Genomic DNA, 19,242 nt, shown 5'->3' on the forward strand with positions numbered 1-19,242 from the left:
CAAGACTGCATCCTATCTTAGCGGACCACGAAGTTGGGTGAAATGCTGTGGGAGAGGAATTGCTTTCATTTTCCTATGCCTTCCCTTATGCATGGGAGAAGTTCTTGCTTTGTAGATTATATTTTTGTAAACCCAGTACATTAGCCTCTGTCAAATCTCTCCTTAAAAACTCACCTCTGCTGTGATACCTTAAAAGAAAAAAGCTTGGAAATGATTAAAGACCTGATGTGCTGTAACTGCTGCTTACTGCACTAACCGTAACTGTCTTGTTACCATGTGCTCCACACACCCACAGCTGTATCTGCTTATCCACCTGTTTCTCATCATACGCTGACTTTAAGCTCTTCTGGGCAGGGAGTATTGCTCTGTGTGTGTAGTGCTTAGCACAGAGGGACCTGAGTTCTTGACTGAGACCTAAGGGGGCTAATGTAATGCAAATGATAAATTCCAGTAGAGCCAGAAGCAGCCATCTACCAGACTGCAGGCTTACAATAATCACAGGGAAGATGCTGTGCATTTTCCCTCAAAATAATTTCATTATCAGAAAAAAAATACATTTTGCCTGGCAAGCCAATCTAGATCAAAAACTTCTACTGCTACAGAACAAAAAAATCTTCCTGGAGGAGTGTGGTGAGGGTTTTCAGGTCACAAGCACATGTTCTCATGAGACTCATCATTATTTATAATCACATTCTTCTGCAAAAAGTACAGATTTTACATTATCAAAGAAATATGCAGTGTTAGGTTTCATGTAATTTTTAAATGTTGCCTTGCAGAAGACTGGAAGGCTCAAGAAAGTGGTAATGGGATACAGAGCTTCAGAGCCTGCTTTCTAACTGTAAGCCTGTACTTTGAGCATGGATGGAGCAAGAGAGCAACAATGGCTTTAAGCTACTTTGCACTAACCCTATTCTTGAGTTGTGCAGGGTTCTGTCTGGCCCACAGTGTAACTAGGCTGCTCTAACTTACATTGTGCTTTCTCAGGGCCCTGGAACACAGAGCTTGCACTACACTATAGACACTCTGGCCACACTCGTGCCAGGGTCTGGGAGCAGGACTATCATAGAGTCCTTACTTTACCTTTTCAGGAGCGGAGAAGGCTGTCTGCAGGAGTATTCTCAAGGGAGCATTTCTGCCCTCTTTCAGGCCCCTTTACAATGCCAAAATGATGTAAAAAAGGCCTTAACATAAGGGAGAATAAGGCCTCTGTTTCTAGGTTGCTGGATCAAAATGGTGAATATAGGTGACTAATTTCTGGGTTGTTGAGTTATTGGTGACCAATTAGGCAATGAAACAGTCATCACTCTTTTCACATATAACTTGGTCTCCATGTTCCTAGCAGAGCAGGTGCATATATTAAACCACTTCAATAGGCACTTCACTAGCATCTGTTGGCAGTGTCAATAGGAAGGCAAAGAATTATTACAAAGACAACAAAACTACAGTCTCACCAATGGGACACAGCATGATGCTGTGGTGATAGTTGTATTGCTACTAACTGTGCAGTGCCTGTTCTACATATACACTATTTCGGTTTCCAGGCTGCAATGCTATATTTTGCCACCTTCATACATTCAGACCAGATGCTCCTGCCTGATTTGCACTGTATAAGCAGCAAATTCCCCCACCGTGCAGGGGAACGCTCCTGTACCTACCCTACCTGTACGCTCCCTACCCCTCTGGCATGGCCGGCATGGAATGTGTTCCAGTGGTTAGGAAGGAGCAGGGCAGAGAGGCGCTCCACTGTGTCCTATCCTCCACCGGTGTAAGTTAGAACTGTTCCCCTGCATGGACAGGCCTAAGTGGGGGCCTAAAAGAAAGGGAAGAGAGGCCTTTCTGTGCGGAATGGGGCCATCCCAGACTGAGAAGTCCCTGCTGTGTACATTCTATGGGAAGTGATCCAAGTCTGTGAAAATGGTGATTCAAACACACACATAGCAGTTTCCCATAAGACAGACTACAGAAATACTAACGTGGCTGAACTGTATGCTAACGGCATATCACAGCCCTGTTTAAGATTCCAAAGGAGACTCTCTTCCCTTGGCAAAGCCAGGAGTCTGTTATCTCTGTGAAACTTTCTCCAGCAGGACTCTGGGGCTGCTGAAGGAACATTCCTTCTGTTAGATTAACACAATGAATTCACACACACACACTGTGCCTGGCAACTGTGGACTTTGCAAGTTACAGGGAAGAAAGGTGATAATGGATTTCAGTGGTGATGAAAGCCATTACAGAGCTGACAGCTGTAAAAGGAGATTTACTGTAAAGGTGCTAGCACCAGGGTACTGTCTGGATCTGCAGAATCTGTCAATAGCAAGCTGTGATTCATTGTTATAGGAAAAACATACTAGGAGTGAAGCACAGATTGCATTGTTCTCAATTTAGAGCAGAATTAGTACACTTAGTACAGGCATAGATGCTTTAACTGCAGATCACGTTCTTCTCACAGAAAGCCAGTGGTGCTGAAGAAAATGAGAGCAAAATACTGAAGCGCCCCAATAGATGTGTATCCCAGTGAGATGTAATATTAGGAACAAATGGCAGCTGTCTTTGTTCTTGACCTGACTGTGACATGCTTGCAGGACAGTCTTGATGTTAAAGTATGGCATTGGGGATACAGATTTTTAATTTCCAGACTCTGCCACAGGTTTCCTGTGACTTGTTCAAGTCACTTTCAGACACTAGTCTCTGCATGGGTCTGATCTCACACCAGTGAAGTCAGTGGGGAATTTTGCCATTGACTTCGGTGGACATAGCATCAGGCCTCTCATGCGCCCTTTCCCCTCCCAGTGTAGCCAAGCTTGGCAGGTGCAAACACTTTCAATAATGTAGTGCAACGAGTGTTTTGAACATGCACAATCCACTGACCCCAGTGGGTTTTGCAGGTAATAATTCTAATGATTATGTGCATGGGTAATAAACTACTTTAAGAGGGGCAGAGAGGGGTCTGCACTCATGAGATGGTGAAGCTATGTGCATGTTCCAAATCCTAACATAATTAGCGTTTCACAAACAGCCAGGGACGGTGCAACCAGTTAGGCGACCTAGGTGCCCTGGTCGCTGCTGGCATTTAGGCGGAGGGAGCTGGAGCAGGGGAGCGCTGGGAGGGCTGCCTGCAGCAAGTAAGGAGAGGGGGAGGCAGAATGCAGGGGAACTCCCTGCCCCAGCTCACCCCTGCCCCGCAGGGGTGAGCTGCTTCACTTCTCCCACCGCCCAGGCTTGCGGCGCCAATCAGCTTAGGCGCCACAAGCCTGGGAGGCAGGAGAAGTGAAGCAGCAACGGTGTGCTTGGGGTGCTCGTGCGCAGAGCAGGGGTGAGCTGCTGAAAGGGGGCGCCTCAGCGCAGAGGGTGGGGAGCTGCCGTGGGGGGCGGTGGGGCACCTTGGGATGGGGGAGGGGCACAAGGTGGAAGTTTCGCCTAGGGCGCGAAACATCCTTACCAGCCCTGCAAACAGCTAGTTGTTCCACACAGTCTGCCCTCATCATGCCCACTTTACAGATAAAGGGAAGACAGACAGACAGACGTTACACAACTTGCCCAAAACCACCCAAGGGATCAATGTAACAGCTAGAGTTAGAATCTAGGAGTGCCTAGCTCCCTGCTTTGGGCTTAGATCACACTTCTATCATTTATTACAAAAGCACAAGGAACAAAATAATTACTGATCCTGGCAGAAAATTGTGCCAGTCCCACAACTAAGTCACCATAGCTCTACTGAAGTCACTGGACCTACACCAGCTGAGGATCTGTCCCTTTGTCTCTTTAATCCATTTTACACTGAAAGAAGTTCAGCTGTATCTCTTGATTTGAAAGTTACCCGTAACCTTTGGCAACAGGTCACCTGGAGCTTCCTGCTATTAGCATGAATGTATATTGTTACCTTTGGAAATTCCTGTGCCTGATGCCAAGTTAGGGTATGGCTACACTTACAGTTGTACAGTGCTGGGAGTTACAGCTGTATTCCTACAGCTGTGTAGGGAAAGCGCTGCAGTGTGGCCACATTGACACCTACCAGTGCTGCACTGTGGCCACATTTGCAGCGCTGTTGGGAGTGGTGCATTGTGGGCAGCTATACCAGCGTTCAAGTGGCTGCAATGTGCTTTTCAAAACTGGGGAGTGGGGTGGAGTGTGACAGGGAGCATGGGGGAGACAGAAAGTGGATTTTTGGAGCTGACACCGTTCTCAGCTCCCTGCCTTGCAAGTTCTAAGGACTGGAAGATACACAGCACCTACCTTCAATCATTTAAAAAGTTTTGACCCCTTCCCTCACCCCTCTCTTATTCATTAAAAGCAAATTATGCACTCCTAAATAGCCTTCAGACCACATAAGCAGCTGCTCAACACAGACTCCCCTCTCTCCTCAAGCAAACAGCTGTGAACATTCCAAAGCAATTCTCCTGCCTCTGCTCGCTCACTGGAGCAAAAAGCAGCTGTGTTTGTTTTTTAAATAAGTAGCTCCGGGGAGCTCAGAGTTCAGCCATTCTTCCTGTTTGTTGTGAGCAGGCATTCTGGGATACCTCCTAATACCCTGGAGGCCAATAACAGTGCTTTTGGTGGCCACACTTGATGAGCAGCGCTGCATCAGTTACACCCCAAGCAGACCAGGTGTACAGCCAGCACTGCAGCCAGGGAGTTGCAGCGCTGGATGTGTCTTGCAGGTGTAGACAGTTACTAAGTTGCAGCGCTGTAAACCCACCACCAGCGCTGCAACTCTCCAGTGTAGCCAAGCCCTTATTCTGATTTCACATGATTTAAAGACTGTCTGCATGAAGAGTTGGGCTCTGGGTGGTGTGTGGAGGGACTTCCTACATTCAAACACTACAAAAGGCTCAATATACCGCTTCACCAATTCTTATTTAAAAAGGTATGGCTGGCCCAGTTTCCCTTCACCCTTTGAGACTACAGATTTGGAAGTAATTTAATTTGCTGTCTTAATGAAAGAGGACATCACAGCCCACCGAAGGAAAATGGTCTGCCTAGTAATGAGTTGTCTCAGCTTTGACATTCCTTATTGTTTTAAACCCAGACTGCAAGGATATTTAAACCTCATGTGCCGAAGTCTAATCTCACAACTGGGTAAACCTCAGTAACTACCGCCATCAATGGGGCAGATTCTCAGGTGATATAAATCTGCACTTGCACCACTGACATCAATGGCGCTATGTCCATTTATACCAGCTGAGGATCTGGCCCCATGGCATTAAAACCAGTGTAAATGGAGAATTGCATTCTCTTTGTCCAAAGAGAAACAAACATTTATCTGAATCAAGGTTGTATTCCACTACGTGAATCACTTACCCAGCAACTCTCCACAATTATCACAAAACCCTTTTGGTCTGAATGTACCTAAAATCTTCAAGGCATCTGACTAAATGAGGATATGCTGTACATGAAAAGAAGTCTGCCAACCTGACACCTTCAAGCTGCTATTCCAGCTAATGATCAATTCCCTCCTCTTCACCACCCAGAAGCAGCTATGTCATAGTTACCTGGATACTTACTGATGAAGGCTGCTTGTACAGCAGTAGGTGCAGCGAAGATCAAAGTGGTTAAACAATTAGACCTGTTATCTAGAAGTCGGTCATTAATGAAATGCTTTTTAGCTAATGGCAGTTTAAGCAATGGATGCGGGTGAGAGGGGGAATGCATTGCTCCATCTGTCCAATGTGAGTACAAGGCAGCAGGATACCAACACTGAGGATGGGGACATCAGGCCTTTTACTGTAATAAATTGCCACACGATTTTTAATAGGACATAACTGGTAGAGCTGGGTGACATGTTTTAGCCAAAACTTATCATTTGAAGAAAAAAATGCAGATGAGTCAGATACAAAGTTACAAATTGTTTTGATTTCAAGTAATTGTTTTGGTCAAAAGAGAGAATTTGACAATGTTGAAACAGTTCACTTCAACTTTCACCACATTTCAAACATTCACAAAACAAAGGAGGTGTTAGGGGTGCTCCTCTTATACCAAATAACCTGGTGGTTAAGCCACTTACCTGGATGTGGGAGGTACAGATTCAAATCTCCACTCTGGAGGAGACTTGAACCAGCTCTTCTTCTCTGGTGAATGCCCTAGACACACAGCTATAGGCTATTAGGGGGGTGGGAGCTCTCAATCTAGATTGTTGAAGATGTTCAACTTTGTATCAGTAGCATATTCATTGGCCTAGAGAAGAGTAAGGGATTCGATAGCCTGATGGTTAGCTGGGTCACAGTCCCAGTGTCAATGAACATTTAACTACTTATACAAAGCAGAACAACTTCAACAGGAGAGCTTGAGGATTGCCCTGTCCACCAGCATATAGGTTTTCAGGTGGCAGCAGAGTGATAGGAGTTCAAGTACCATGTGGGGATTGGAACCTGGCTCTCCTACATCCAAGGTAAGTACCCTAACCACCAGACTGTTGGGTGGCAGGATGGCACCTCCTTCTGTGTTTTGTGAATGGCACCTGTTAAACACAATTGGCTGCTTTAAAACTTCTACAGAAGTCTCATTCTCTATGGGATTTTCCATAAATGACATTATCTGCTGTCTTACATTCACTGGTCACTAAATGTTAAATGACTAAATACTTTATAGTTGAGACAATGTAGAAAAGTCTTGCAGGAAACATAAGTGACTCCGTGTTTAACAAATGGTTATCAAATGTGCTACTTCTAGCCAAATAGATACAACTCCCAAGAGGAAAGCATAGCTCATATTACCTGGCGAGCTGGATTAGAGCCCTGATATGGGACGCCTTCATGCTCTCATTAACTAAGTGGATTTTTCCCACAGAACATGGATGGCTCTCAGCCCTGTGCAATTATCTGCAAAGTTTATGGTGACTGAAGCCCTTGTGACCCTTGGGGTATTGCTTTGGATATAGATACTTCAAAATGAATATGAAAAGCCATCCTAAGGGAGTTTTGTCTAAGGACTTCAGACCCGGATCCTTTAAACGTGTTTTGTAGTTCTGGGTTTTTTTAGATTTATGGGCATGTGACTAAAGAAACTTGAGCAAGTGAAGCAATTCAGTTCCACTGCATTGTTGACAGTGGTGATCAGCACCGATTTCTTAAAATGTAACCACAGTGGGAGCGGGAGCAACAGCCTTAATTAAGGTATAAATGCAATGTCTATTATAACTAGGGTTACCAGATAGCAACTATGAAAAAAACAGGACGGGGGTGGGGGGTATATAAGGTGCCTATATAAGAAAAAGTCCCTGAAAATGGGACTGTCCCTTTAAAAATGGGATATCTGGTCATCCTAATTATAACTCTCCAGTTTCAGTTGTTCATAACTAAGGCTAGTTGTTTGTCATGAGGGGTGTAAGGCTGATAAACCAAGTGCCAGCTCTGGCCAACGCAGTAGGACTTAGCTAAGAATTGACAAACTCATAGCTGGAAACCAAACCAGCTCTCCTGTAGGTTAGTTTTGTTCAAAACAGGTATTAGTCGTATAAGAACGTATTTAGTGTTTAGACTCTATGAAACTTGCCAGTTGCTGCATGCATTAGTCTCACTTGTAATGTCTGTATTTCCTGCCATAAGGATATATGTAAATTTTCCTTTATAACTTTGAAAATGTTTGCTCTGAACATGTGAACCTGGCCATGGGGATTGTTGCCGCACCCATTCAGAGGCCTATCAAGATTAAACAGGCCACTAAGGGACATCACAATTTAAAGGACTGGTGAATGGCTCTATCACACCTTGGAAATGCTACATGCAAGGGAGCTTGTCTTATTAACTGGAAGCCAAATGTAAAAGATAACAGGGTCACAAGAAAATTTTTCATCTCTTTGCTGTTTGAACTCTCACTTGGATGGAGACCTTAAACTAAGGCAGAGATCCCCAGTGGTTACCCCTGAAAGACATTTTAAACTTAGATTACCACATCTGTCATCCTTAGGAACCACTGAATGTAACTGTGTATATGCTTGCTTTAACCTGTAAATAACTAATTTATCTCTCTTAATAAACCTTTTAGTTAGTTTAACTATTATATGATTGGCTATAAGTGCTGTCTTTGGTATGAGATTAAAGATACAAATTTACCTGCGGTAAGTGACTGGTCTCTTGGGACTGGAAGCAACCTGAATACTTCATGTGTAAGTGATTATCACTAAGTCTAGCTTGCCTGGGTGGCAAGACAGACTAGAGAGCCTAAGTGGACCCATCTGTGACTCCACGGTAAGACTTAAAGTGATCCAGAAGTTCACATTTGTTACTGAGTTAGTGCAACTTAATTACAGAACACATCACCAGTTTGTGGTGTCTGCCCTGTTTTTGACAATCTGTTCTGAGGTAGGCACTCAGTCATGAGCCACTCTCTAGACGGGGGTGGGGAGGGAGGAAGTTATGACTCTCATAGCAAAAAGTGTGCAAGTGATAACTAATCTTTTAAAGTCATGACATAAGGTTTTCTGCTCAGATGGTAAAAACTGGCCTAGTTCCAATCTAGCCCATGAAGCTTTGCTCAATAGCAGGTCAGCTAGGGTGACAAGGGCTCTTTAGGTATATCCATAAACAATTGTGTCATTGAAGTTACAAAAGGGAAGCGTGCAGTAATTAGAGCTCTATCAAGAAAAAGCTTACTGCATTTTTGTTTAAACTTGGCTTGTTGTTTGTTCTGAGCCTTAAGACAATTCTGGAAACTACTGTAACTATGAACTTACTGCATAAGAAAAATCTAGTTTGTATTGTATATTGAATGAATGGAAAAACTTATCAATACCTCTAGTGAAACAGAATTAGGATATAAACAAGATGGAAATAAGATTGTGTTCCATCACAACTAGTTTTTTATCCTGAGATTAGTGTTTAATTTCTCAACCTTAACACTGGATCAATACATGTCCTGTAAAAAAAATAATGGGGACACTCCTATGACATAGCCAGGTAGGTTGAAACCCTGTTTTTGTCTTTGCAATAGGAGTTGTTTGGTTACACAACTTCAATCATCTCTCAATATTACAGCTGTAGAAGATTGTGTATCAGCCGTAGTCTTCAACTTTTTTACACTTGCAGACCCCTAAAAAATTTCAGAGGTGCTGACCCCTTTACAAATCTTAGACATTGTCTGCAGAGCCCAGGTTAAATACCATTGTTCTGTGGTAATGACAACTGTTCAGACCTCTTAGACATAGTCTGTGGACCCCCAGGGGTCTGCAGACCACAGGTTGAAACACACTTTTCTACAATGTGTATTCTCTAAGCACAGAAATTAACACCAGTCATGTACACACAAGCACAAATAAGGGAAAGTCAGGGGGCTGTGATCAGTGACATTGGCTTGGAAGGATCTGGTGATGCCCAGGACATATGGGAAGATGAATAACCAGTCCGCACAGTGCTTCTAGCTCTATCTAGATACTTATAGGCCCAACATGTTATCTCCATCAGATGCTTTGTAGTTCCCGTCTGTCATGTATGTTTACAAAAACAAGGTTTCAGCTGTAATGAGATCTAGCCTTCTACTGTGGTAATCCAATTACCATTAGACTTGCAATGGATTTTTCCAAGAGGCTTTCCTTTACTGCTTTCCTCTTGTGAGGAAGGGGATCTGATTATATAGCCTAGGAAGATGACTGCCTTTAAATCAAAGCAAACAAATCCTAGGTTCTCTACAGAAGGGCCTGGAATTTTGGTTAAAACAACCTACAAATATTCATCAGGACACAGGCTGATCACAAGCCAAGCTCACAAAAGAATGTGCCTTTCCTCTCCATGTATTATATTGCACTAAGTTAGGGGCATCACTCAAGGGAGTTAGCTCTTCTGAAGCATCAGGTACTTACTGTCAGGATCCTGTGGGGAGAAAAACCATAGTAAATTTGTCTTGCTTTCCCAAAAGAGAAGTGCATGCCCAGTGGCAAACTCATTCATGCTTTTGCTAGCCTAGGAGAAGGTACAGCCCTGTTTGCAGTGGCTCCCAGTGTGGGGATGTTTTTCTATGTGGTAAGTGTCCCATTTCACCTATAGGTGGAGTGAGAAGTGTTGCTATTACAAGTGCCACGTTCGTGCCTGCATGAACATTTGCCTCAAAGTGGTTTTGGTTGCAACTAACAGTAGGAAATGATTTGGGGGCGCTTTGGAAGACCATTTAAACATTCAAAAAAGTTACCAGGCAGGGAAATATTTGAAGAGCCCTCCTTCATGCAAGCCCAATGTGCAGTCTGTCTAAATGAGAGTCCTATGAAATATGCAGCACTACATACTCAGCAATTCTCAGTAACCGTCTTGTGTTGCCTCGTTCTTATTTTTTCCAGACCTTGAAATAAAACAGTGTGTACCAACAGATCACAGGAAGGGAACCCTGCTTCCCTTAGTCATGCAGAGACCATGAAACATCTCTGAGCAAACAAGTAGGTTTCAGCTCAAGGTGCCCCGTGGGGAGTTTAAAAGCTATTCAGCATATGACTTAGTGCTTGTGATGTGATTCTGAGGACAAAGAGCATTGTTTGAAGGATACCAGCATCCCACTTCAATAGGAGTTGACTTTAGGAGCCCATGATACTCTTCAGCTTTAAAGATTTGGTCCCTAAAGGGCAAGTGTGCAGAGACCATAAACTAAACTATGCATACAGTACAACCATACACAATGGCCTTGTCTGGCCTAGGGGAAAATTAGGACTATACATTCACCACCAACCCAACTCCACGCATGCTATCATTGGAGAACTAAGGGTACTGATTTCTTTGTGCAGAAGCAGTCAATGTTGCTGTACAGCCATATGGAGAGGTAAAAGGACAGAGGAGAAAGCACAAATGGCAGATGCTAGTCATGTTGCTTGACACATCAATGGAAGACTCCCACTACCACAGAGATGGGTGCAGTATATGAACCTAAATGGACTAGAGCAGAAGCCCTGGGAGTGCAGGTTGAGTTGGCTTCTTTAGGCACCAGTTCTTAAGGCATGAATAATATTGGCAAGCCATGATTTCCACCACTATTGCTAGCACAGGTGTAGAGCACGACTTGAACATGGTCCCCAGAACAGAGCTAGAGACCAACTACCTGCTACATAGCCTATCACATGGCTTCAAATACAGTTGTAACCTGTTCTTTAACCCTGATACAACATACATGGACCCCAACTGGCCCATCATATTATAGTGTTACTATGCTTGAAAATGGTTTCTAACCAATTCAGCCTTGTCAAGACCAGGGAACAATCAGAGCTGTGATGCCCCGCCAGGGGTAGTGATGGGGGAAACGCCAGTACAGGCAAGGGTTAAACTGCCTAAACCTTCTGCAGAGTCTACCATTGCTGCTGCTAGTTGAGCAGCACTAGATTTTAAGAGGTCTAAGGGAGTTAGGCACCTAAATCCCATTAGAGGCCAAATGTCTTTAAGATCATTTGAAAAATCACAGGCTACAAGTCAAAGTGTTTTGTCTAGAAGCTACAGCTATGCTAGCAAGGCTATCAGTGGGTGGGTGAGGTCAAGCCTAAATAATACCCTGGCCCCAGAGACAGCAGGGGCTCTGAGGCTGCTAGAAGGCATGAGCTGACAGTGGCTCTCAGTAATGAGCTCCTCTAGACCCATACTGGAAACTGTTTAAGTGGGAGAGGACAAAACCCCTTTCAATACAGTTTCAAAAAGCATTCTTTTCATTGAGACTGATGCCAGTGGCTACTGAGTGAGAATAGAATTAATCAGCAAATACTTACTAAACAAACAAACACTCTCCACGTAATGCATTACATTAGTTTTTCTTTCTTTCTGCTAGTAGAAGGGGCCCTCTGGTCATCCTAGCCTAGACCAAGGAAACAGCGCTTCAGTCTGGCTTTTGTTGCTGGCTTTCCCTTCAGTTTTACAAACCCACCATAAGGCTGGTGTTAATAGTTGCTGTACTAGTCCCTTCCAGAAACAAGGGCAGAACTTACTAACTCTTCCCATTAGCGTAATAATCTGCAGTGGGGCAATTGGCATGCTGCCTTCTCCTCCCCAATTCACAAAGCAAGCGGTCACAATCTATGTGGTCCATCTCTTCAGTATGTGCCCAATCTCCACCTGCCCAGCGTGGTCAGAATCTTGGCTTTCCTCCATTAACTAACTCTCTTCTGCTGTACCACAAGTAAGTAAAGGCCAAGAGGATATGAGATACCTAAAGAGACTATAAGAGCTACCTGCTAAGATTGGAAGGTGGTATATGGCACGGAGGCAAAGAAATTGCTTTGAGACATTGGGAGTGGGGAGGAACAGCATCCCAGAGTAAGAAAGAGAAAACTTCCATCAACAGGGTCAGTTACAACAGAATTGTCAAAATACTGAAGAACACAGTGGATAGGCCTGGCAGAGAGATGAGCCATTTCTGGGCCAGATCTATGCTGTTTTACACCAACTGAGGCTTCATTGATGTCAAAGGAGCTACACTGATTGACACCAGCTGAGGATCTGGTCCAGACTTGATTCTAGCAGAGATGGCTTGTAATGTATCTGTAACATGCTCCTATGGCCTCTTTTATGCAAGAAGTCAGACTAAATGATCACAGTGGTCCTTTCTGTTTTTGGAATCTATGACTCTATGCCATAATATATTTTGCAGCATATACCCTTATTTATGTTATCTAAGAATATAACTTGCATATAAGATATACATAGTATGTATGAGAAAATGTCCTATTTAGAGGACCAAACCTCCATAAGTTATTTTTTTAAGCAATAAATTGTGGTGGCAGTGGAAATTAAACTTCCAATATTCCAACTTCTTTGCATTCGGGTATTCTTCCCTCTTTAACAAATTGCTTCATTCCATGTAAGAGTATGAGGGAAAATAAAAAACTAGGAGAAAGTGATACTCCTGAGTAGCCAAAGACAATTGCTGCATCTGGAATGAACATACAAAGATCATCTAAGAAAACAAAAGAAAAATCATATCAACTGCTGTATTCAAATATTTTTCCCAACCCAGGCCAATATTGCAGGCAGGCAAGAGATGATAATGCATTATAACCAAACACAATTCCATGTGCTACCCTGGTCTTGTATCAGGTAATAATGCCTTTGTGCTATATGCCCAGGATATCCCACATCCACTTTTCAGTCTGCTAGTCAGCTATTCCAGCATACTGCACTACCCAAGTCTGTGGGAAAAGAGGAACGTGAAAAGTGGCTGTTAAAGGTGAACTGCAAAGCAGTTGGTTTTGACTTTGCTGCTCCCTTATGAAATATAAGGATTCACTGTTTTCTTCTACCAACTTTTACAAGATCAGTGGAGAAGCACAACATTGACTTTTAGGAAGTTTCCTTTCCCTCTTGTGTTGTAGAGTGGAGCAGCTGCTGCTCTGGATACAGCTTCATGTGTTATCACTGTTCCAGTCCTAAGGTTTTACTGAAGTTCTCCAGCAAACAAGGAGATGAATGAAGACTGTATTTCAAGGGGGAAACAAGCAGAAACCAACTTTTAAAAAAGCTTGACTTTGTCATTGCACAAGCACAACTGAAGGCCCCTAGTCTATCTTCTGCTCCACAATTCACTTTTAAGATGTAATTTCACACGGTGCAACATTTTGGGGTTCAACACAGACCAGTGAAGCTGTGTTACCAGCTGCCCTGTGTGCCTTAAATGCTCTGCTGCTGTGGCTCACAGCCTGATCTCCAACAGATGAGCCTGTAGTTTCCTGCGCCTGTGTGCGCCGTGCAGCCCTGGTTCTGCATTCTGGCCCCAGCCACCGGCCTATACCACAACAGCCCCACCCAGGTCTCCACTAGCCATGATTAGTGCTTGCAAGGTGATCAACACACCCTCAGTTCTGAACTTCCCCCAAGCCATCTGCCCTGAAGCCACCAGCCCTCTCCTGGAACACTCAAGGTTCATTGCTCCTTTAAAGAGACAAAAGTACAGCTTATCATTTTAGCTGACGTTAACAAGCCTTACTATTCAAACACAGCACAGGGTTGGATTACAGTGAAAATCCAGCAAGGTTAAGTGATCCCAAGTAGAAAGGAGAATGGTTACAAAAGTAAAAATATACTTTCTAATAGCTAAGACCTAACTTAACAAGCTACTGCCAGCGCTCAAGGTAGTTTTCTCACTAATCAGTCTTTGTCCAGCATGGCTGACTAGACCCTCTGATCAGGAACCAACACACCAAGCACAAAGTGTTTGGTTCCTTTGTCTCCTCAAGTGGAGGATAAAGATGGAGTCTCTCTCTCCCTTATACTTCCTCCAAAGGAAGTGTCTTTGTCCTGAAAGTCAGGAAGGCTTCTTGGGGATTCAGGCACCAGTGGTCTTCTGGGGTATAGGAGCCATGTTAATTCTCTGCCTCTCAAGTTCGGTCTGAGGATAACTTCCACTGGTTTAGCTTGATGGTTTTGTTTGTTGCTAATATGTAAATTGAGGTAAACCCACATTCCTTTAGGAAAAACCTGTGTATTATTGTGACAGGGTACAACTCACCACTGCAGCACCACCTACTAATGGTCCTGGGAATTAGCTCTGCATCCTTTTCTGGTAGAGTCTCACCCACAGTCATCTCTGCTCCTGGACACAATTCCTAGGACCACAGCATCCTCTTCATGACACTGCCCTCCAGCTGTGCCACACTGCATTCGCCCCTTCCAGGGGACCCGCAATCTCCACCCAGCCTCTTCCCTCAGGTGCAACTGCAGTTCATTGTCCCAGGCCACATCCCATGCAGTTCCAGTACCCTCTTCTGCCTTTACCCCAGGGCCTCAGCCTGCCAGCCCTAGCAGCCAGGAGCTCTCTAGTCCCTGCTCACAGCACTGAAATGTCCCAGATGCTTGCATTCCACTCAGTTACTGAACTCTGCTCTGCCTGCAGCCCTTCTTATATGGGCTTTCCAGGCCATGATTGGCTACTCCTCTCAGACCCTTTCTAATTGGCTGCTTCCAGCACAGCCTCCATAGGGCTGCTTTTAACCCCTTTTCTGCCAGTGGGGGGCAGCCGCCCCCTCACAATTACCTTTACCTAGCCTACAGAGTCTGGTTTTAAACATGTTCTAGAACAAACGCACTAAGAGCAAACTTCAAAGGCTGCCCCTTAAGAGTGTAAAAAGAGAAATTTACAATGTTTTCAAGATATTGCAAAGTTATTTTAATTCAGGCTCTAAAGACCTATTCACCTCTTCACTACTGTTGCACTGACTGCAAGGGCCAGTCACTGGAATGTGAGGCAGGAAACTATTGTGCAGGCTGGCAAAGATGGGGATAAAGAGTTGTTGCACCTACTGCTTTTGAAGTGTTTTGATCAAAGAACTTCCAGCTTTGATGTAAAGCACAAGGGAATCACTTCAAAGAGAGCCATTGGCCAGAGTACTTTGAAAATGGGAAGATGACAAATCAATATCAATTGCTGGTGCCTAATATCTCTGGGCTATGTGCTGTAGTGAAGGGACTGTTTAACCTGCTGACTAACAGTTATTCCTGCTGCAGCTATAGATTTGTCAGTTAAATTCATTCAGATAAACTCTGTGCCTCCTGGAAAGAGGACAGCATATAGAGGCACATAAGATATACACAGAGATTCTTTGATCCTGGGATCACAAAGTGCTTTTCCACATTAAAGTAATAACACCCTATATTGGCTCATCTGTAGGGACTGAACCTGGACTTCTAGATCTTAAAGCCACAGCCACTGTTACTTCAGTTCTAAACAACCAGCTCTAATAGTTCATACACAAACCTCTACATGTGGTCTTGCACACTGTATTAGTATGGATTATATTAATTAAGCTTCTTGATTACCAGGAGAGACAGGCAAGTAGTAGTATTCCTATTCCACATAGACAAGGCCCTTTGCTTTTTTTACTCATTTTTACAAAAAAATCTGGGGTTTCAAGAGTTATTTGGTTTTCACCCATTTTCAACTGAATTGTGAACCACTCAAGTACATGAAAATACTGATTATGTTAGGAAAATCCAATCCATTACACTAGGTAGATATATTTATTTTAGTATACTAGTGTAAGGGTAAATGTGAGGTTGTCTATTTAAATTAAAGCAAGGTAGTGGAAGATATGCCCCTACATGTGCATGCGTGTGTATCTTATGATACTGGGTGCACCAATGAATGTGTGCATAAAGTCCAAAGATGCCTTGTGACAAGAGGAAGACGGGGACCAAGTCTCAAAGATAGACATTCTGATCAGTTTAAAGGATGAAAGCCTCAATAATAGTGATTTGGAAAAAAAAAAAAAAAAAAAAAAAAAAAAAGCAAAAGCCATGTTGCTGCTTCTGGCTTGGTGAAGGAAGAAGACAGGAGTTTCCTGTACCCAGCTGTCTAACGCCATCTGGACCAGCTACAGCTGAGAAAGAGCAATATTAGAGGTGAACTTGAGGCAACACAGCCCTCACTGGTCTCTAAGGAAGAAGAAGCAGAGGTACTGTCAAGTCAGAAATCTGATAATCTGGACAACTGAGTCTGCAGATGAGAACCACAAATGGACATAGAAGTGAAGGCAAAAGTCCACAGGAAAATTATAAGCCAAATGGTCTCCTTCTGAAAGGACTTACCAAAAAAGAGCATCCTGGGTGAACGGAAAGCTCAAAACAACTTGGAAAACCAAGGCAGGGCAAGGAACATGGACATAACTAAGGGGTCCAGAGAATAAAATGGGGAGCAGACCACTGGGGGGGGAGAAGAGGGCAATAAAAGCTGATTACTAAAACAGCTGAAACTCAGTTATACTTAGAAAGGGTTCCCACATCACTGGAAAGGAACTAGAGAATCTCAGCAGAAAGGCAGAAAATAGCAGATCTATCACAGCAACTCTGTCTGATGAAATACACAAGATTTCTGAATATAGAGACGGCAGCAAGGAAAGTTACCTATAACAGCTGCTACCTATTTTTTTCTTCTGTCCTGAGCATTTATGAATCATGTTCAGCAGGAGAGAGAGAATTTTCAACCCCTGAAATTACTCAGGTGGCAAAAGGAACAGATACATCAGTCCCATCTCTGGCAGAATTGCAAGCAGTATTTCAGGTCCAGGCATATTTTGAGGACACTGACTCTGCCAAAAGAAAATGGAAAGAGAAAAATACAACTAGGCATCTTAATACTAGCTTCTGCTAGTAATAAATAAAAAGATGGGCAAGAGCCAGATACAACGGGAGACCCTGAAATGTTTTTCAGATTATTTTTTTTTACACACATACTATGGGCCAAATTTTGCTCTTAATTTCACGGGTATAATAATTTTGTCCATTCCTAGCAATATTTTTATTTCCATTTATGTTCATGGCAATATATATTATAATTATTCATTTTCTTTCATATTTTGACATGAAGTGAAGTTATAGTCTGCTCTTTGCTTCCCTCCCTACCCCCCGTCAAAAGGCCAGACAAACATATGATGTTGAGGATATATCAGCGTATAGAATTTACAATACAGTCATGTTCCCCTATGAACAATATACTTCAATGTTAATAAACACTGAAATTTAACAATGATTTCTTTTTTAGGGGGAAAAAAAGGTCTTTCACCTATGCAGCATTTTTTAAATTATCCTACAGGAACCGAAGTGCAGTAAAATAGAATATCCCATTATGAAAGGGGTGTGTGATACCCTCTCCAATGAATGTTGTATTGATATTTTATACTGATACTTGTATAACTGAAAATTTATCTGGTACACTAAGTATCTTGTTTTTCACTAATGGTCTGAACATTGCATGAAGAACAATACAAAGAATATGTAAAAATATTGGTGAGCATTTCTGGCTAATACTAAGTGTTTTCTGAATATTTTAATTTACTTTAACTGGGCATAGAGAGATATTTTTGTAGTACTGGAACAGCCTAAACATACAGCCAGCCACAAACATGACCATCAGCCTTGCAAAATTGTCATGATAATTAGCCGACCCAGGCACGGAGTCTAATCCCCTCTTCCACCACCACTATTGCAGCTACTCGTCCAGATTGAATGGCGAGAGGAAGAAAAGAATGCATCGGGATAAATGATTATAATGTGAAGGGAGGACACCAACTTATTTATTTTTTAACTCCCCAGAGGATCCCTCTATCCTGGTGAGTGGACAAGGCTGCGTTACACCTACGATGCACACCCAGGCACGCTGCTAGAGAGCTGGTCCATACACCTTGCACATCCCTCCCACAGGGGCAGACAGCGCACACACTGCACAGAGGTTCCCAGATGTGCAATGCGCACAGGGATTTTGACAGACCCGCGCCCAGTCACATAAATCACAAACATACCACGAATAGCAATAGGACAGTGCCTGCTGCTCCTTAAAGAAATCATGGGGCAGCTCTGCTCAGGCTGCTGCGGGGGGCTGACCGAGCAGGGCTCTCCTTCCCCATCACAGCGTCCAACCGGCGAGACCAGAGAAATGAAATCAACAAAGTCACGCTTCCTAGTCACGTGCACGGTGTTTTCATCCAATGCACTTTTTCGCAGGATTCCCCCCACCCGTCCCCTGTTAAAGGTGGTGGTAATTCTCTCCCCACATCCCAGCAGAGGAAAGCACAGGCTGGACAAGATGGTAGCCTTGAGCCTAAGAAATCAGATTCTGGCCCTAACTCCGTTCCTCTCCCCAGAGCCAACCAGCTGATGGAGACTCCGATTTAACCAACCCAAGGCAGCAGCCCCAACGCATTACTCCAGTCCCTGGTGGGGCAACGATCCTTCACGCAACCCAGCATGGGGCCAGTCCCCGTCCACCCACACTCCGCCCCATGTATACAGGTTCCCCTTCTCAAAAAAAAGTTGGGGGTTTCATTGTTACTATATTCCGGTTTCATCTCCAATCCGTGCAAAGCACCGTGTGAACTCACCACTGTGACCGGCGACACCATGTCTGCTCGGTAGGCTTCAAGCTGAACTGCACTCCCTGACTCTGGCTCTGCGGCTGGTTCCCGGTGCCTGGCGCTTTCCCTTTAAATAGGATCGGGAAAATATATCTGTTTTTCTCAATGCCGATTGTTTTTCGGGTTCTTTTTTAGAACGCAATGACATCACAAAGGCCGGAGCCAATAGGCTGAAGGGAGAGCGGTTAGGGGTGGGATCCCAGGGTAGCTCTGTCTCAGTCGCCCCTCCCTCTGCCTTCTTCTGTAGGCTCACAGCCTGCAGCTGAATAGACTCAGCTCATAAGGGGAGAGGAATAGGCTTGCAGTTTTTTGCTTACCCCTCCTCTCCTGCCCTTCTCATGTCCACAGTAGGCTTAAATACACATACGTACTCGCAGACAAAAACATGGGTACGCTTACAGACACCTGCATAAACACATACACTCACAGAAAAGCCTGCTGATTTTCAC

At 43.8% G+C, this 19,242-nt stretch overlaps 1 protein-coding gene across 1 annotated transcript in view; it reads right to left on the reverse strand.

Annotated features, from left to right (window-relative positions):
* TMEM86A (transmembrane protein 86A) overlaps window positions 1-18,898 on the reverse strand; it is a 52,460-nt gene extending 33,562 nt beyond the window's left edge. The window contains exon 1 of the mRNA XM_050952298.1: window positions 18,761-18,898. Coding sequence (XP_050808255.1) covers window positions 18,761-18,781 — 21 coding nt within the window. The 5' untranslated portion in view covers window positions 18,782-18,898. The remainder of the gene's footprint in view (window positions 1-18,760) is intronic.
* Between the last annotated feature and the right edge of the window lie 344 nt (window positions 18,899-19,242).

Source organism: Gopherus flavomarginatus, chromosome 5, assembly GCF_025201925.1.
Source record: "Gopherus flavomarginatus isolate rGopFla2 chromosome 5, rGopFla2.mat.asm, whole genome shotgun sequence".
NCBI classification, from domain to species: Eukaryota; Metazoa; Chordata; order Testudines; family Testudinidae; genus Gopherus; species Gopherus flavomarginatus.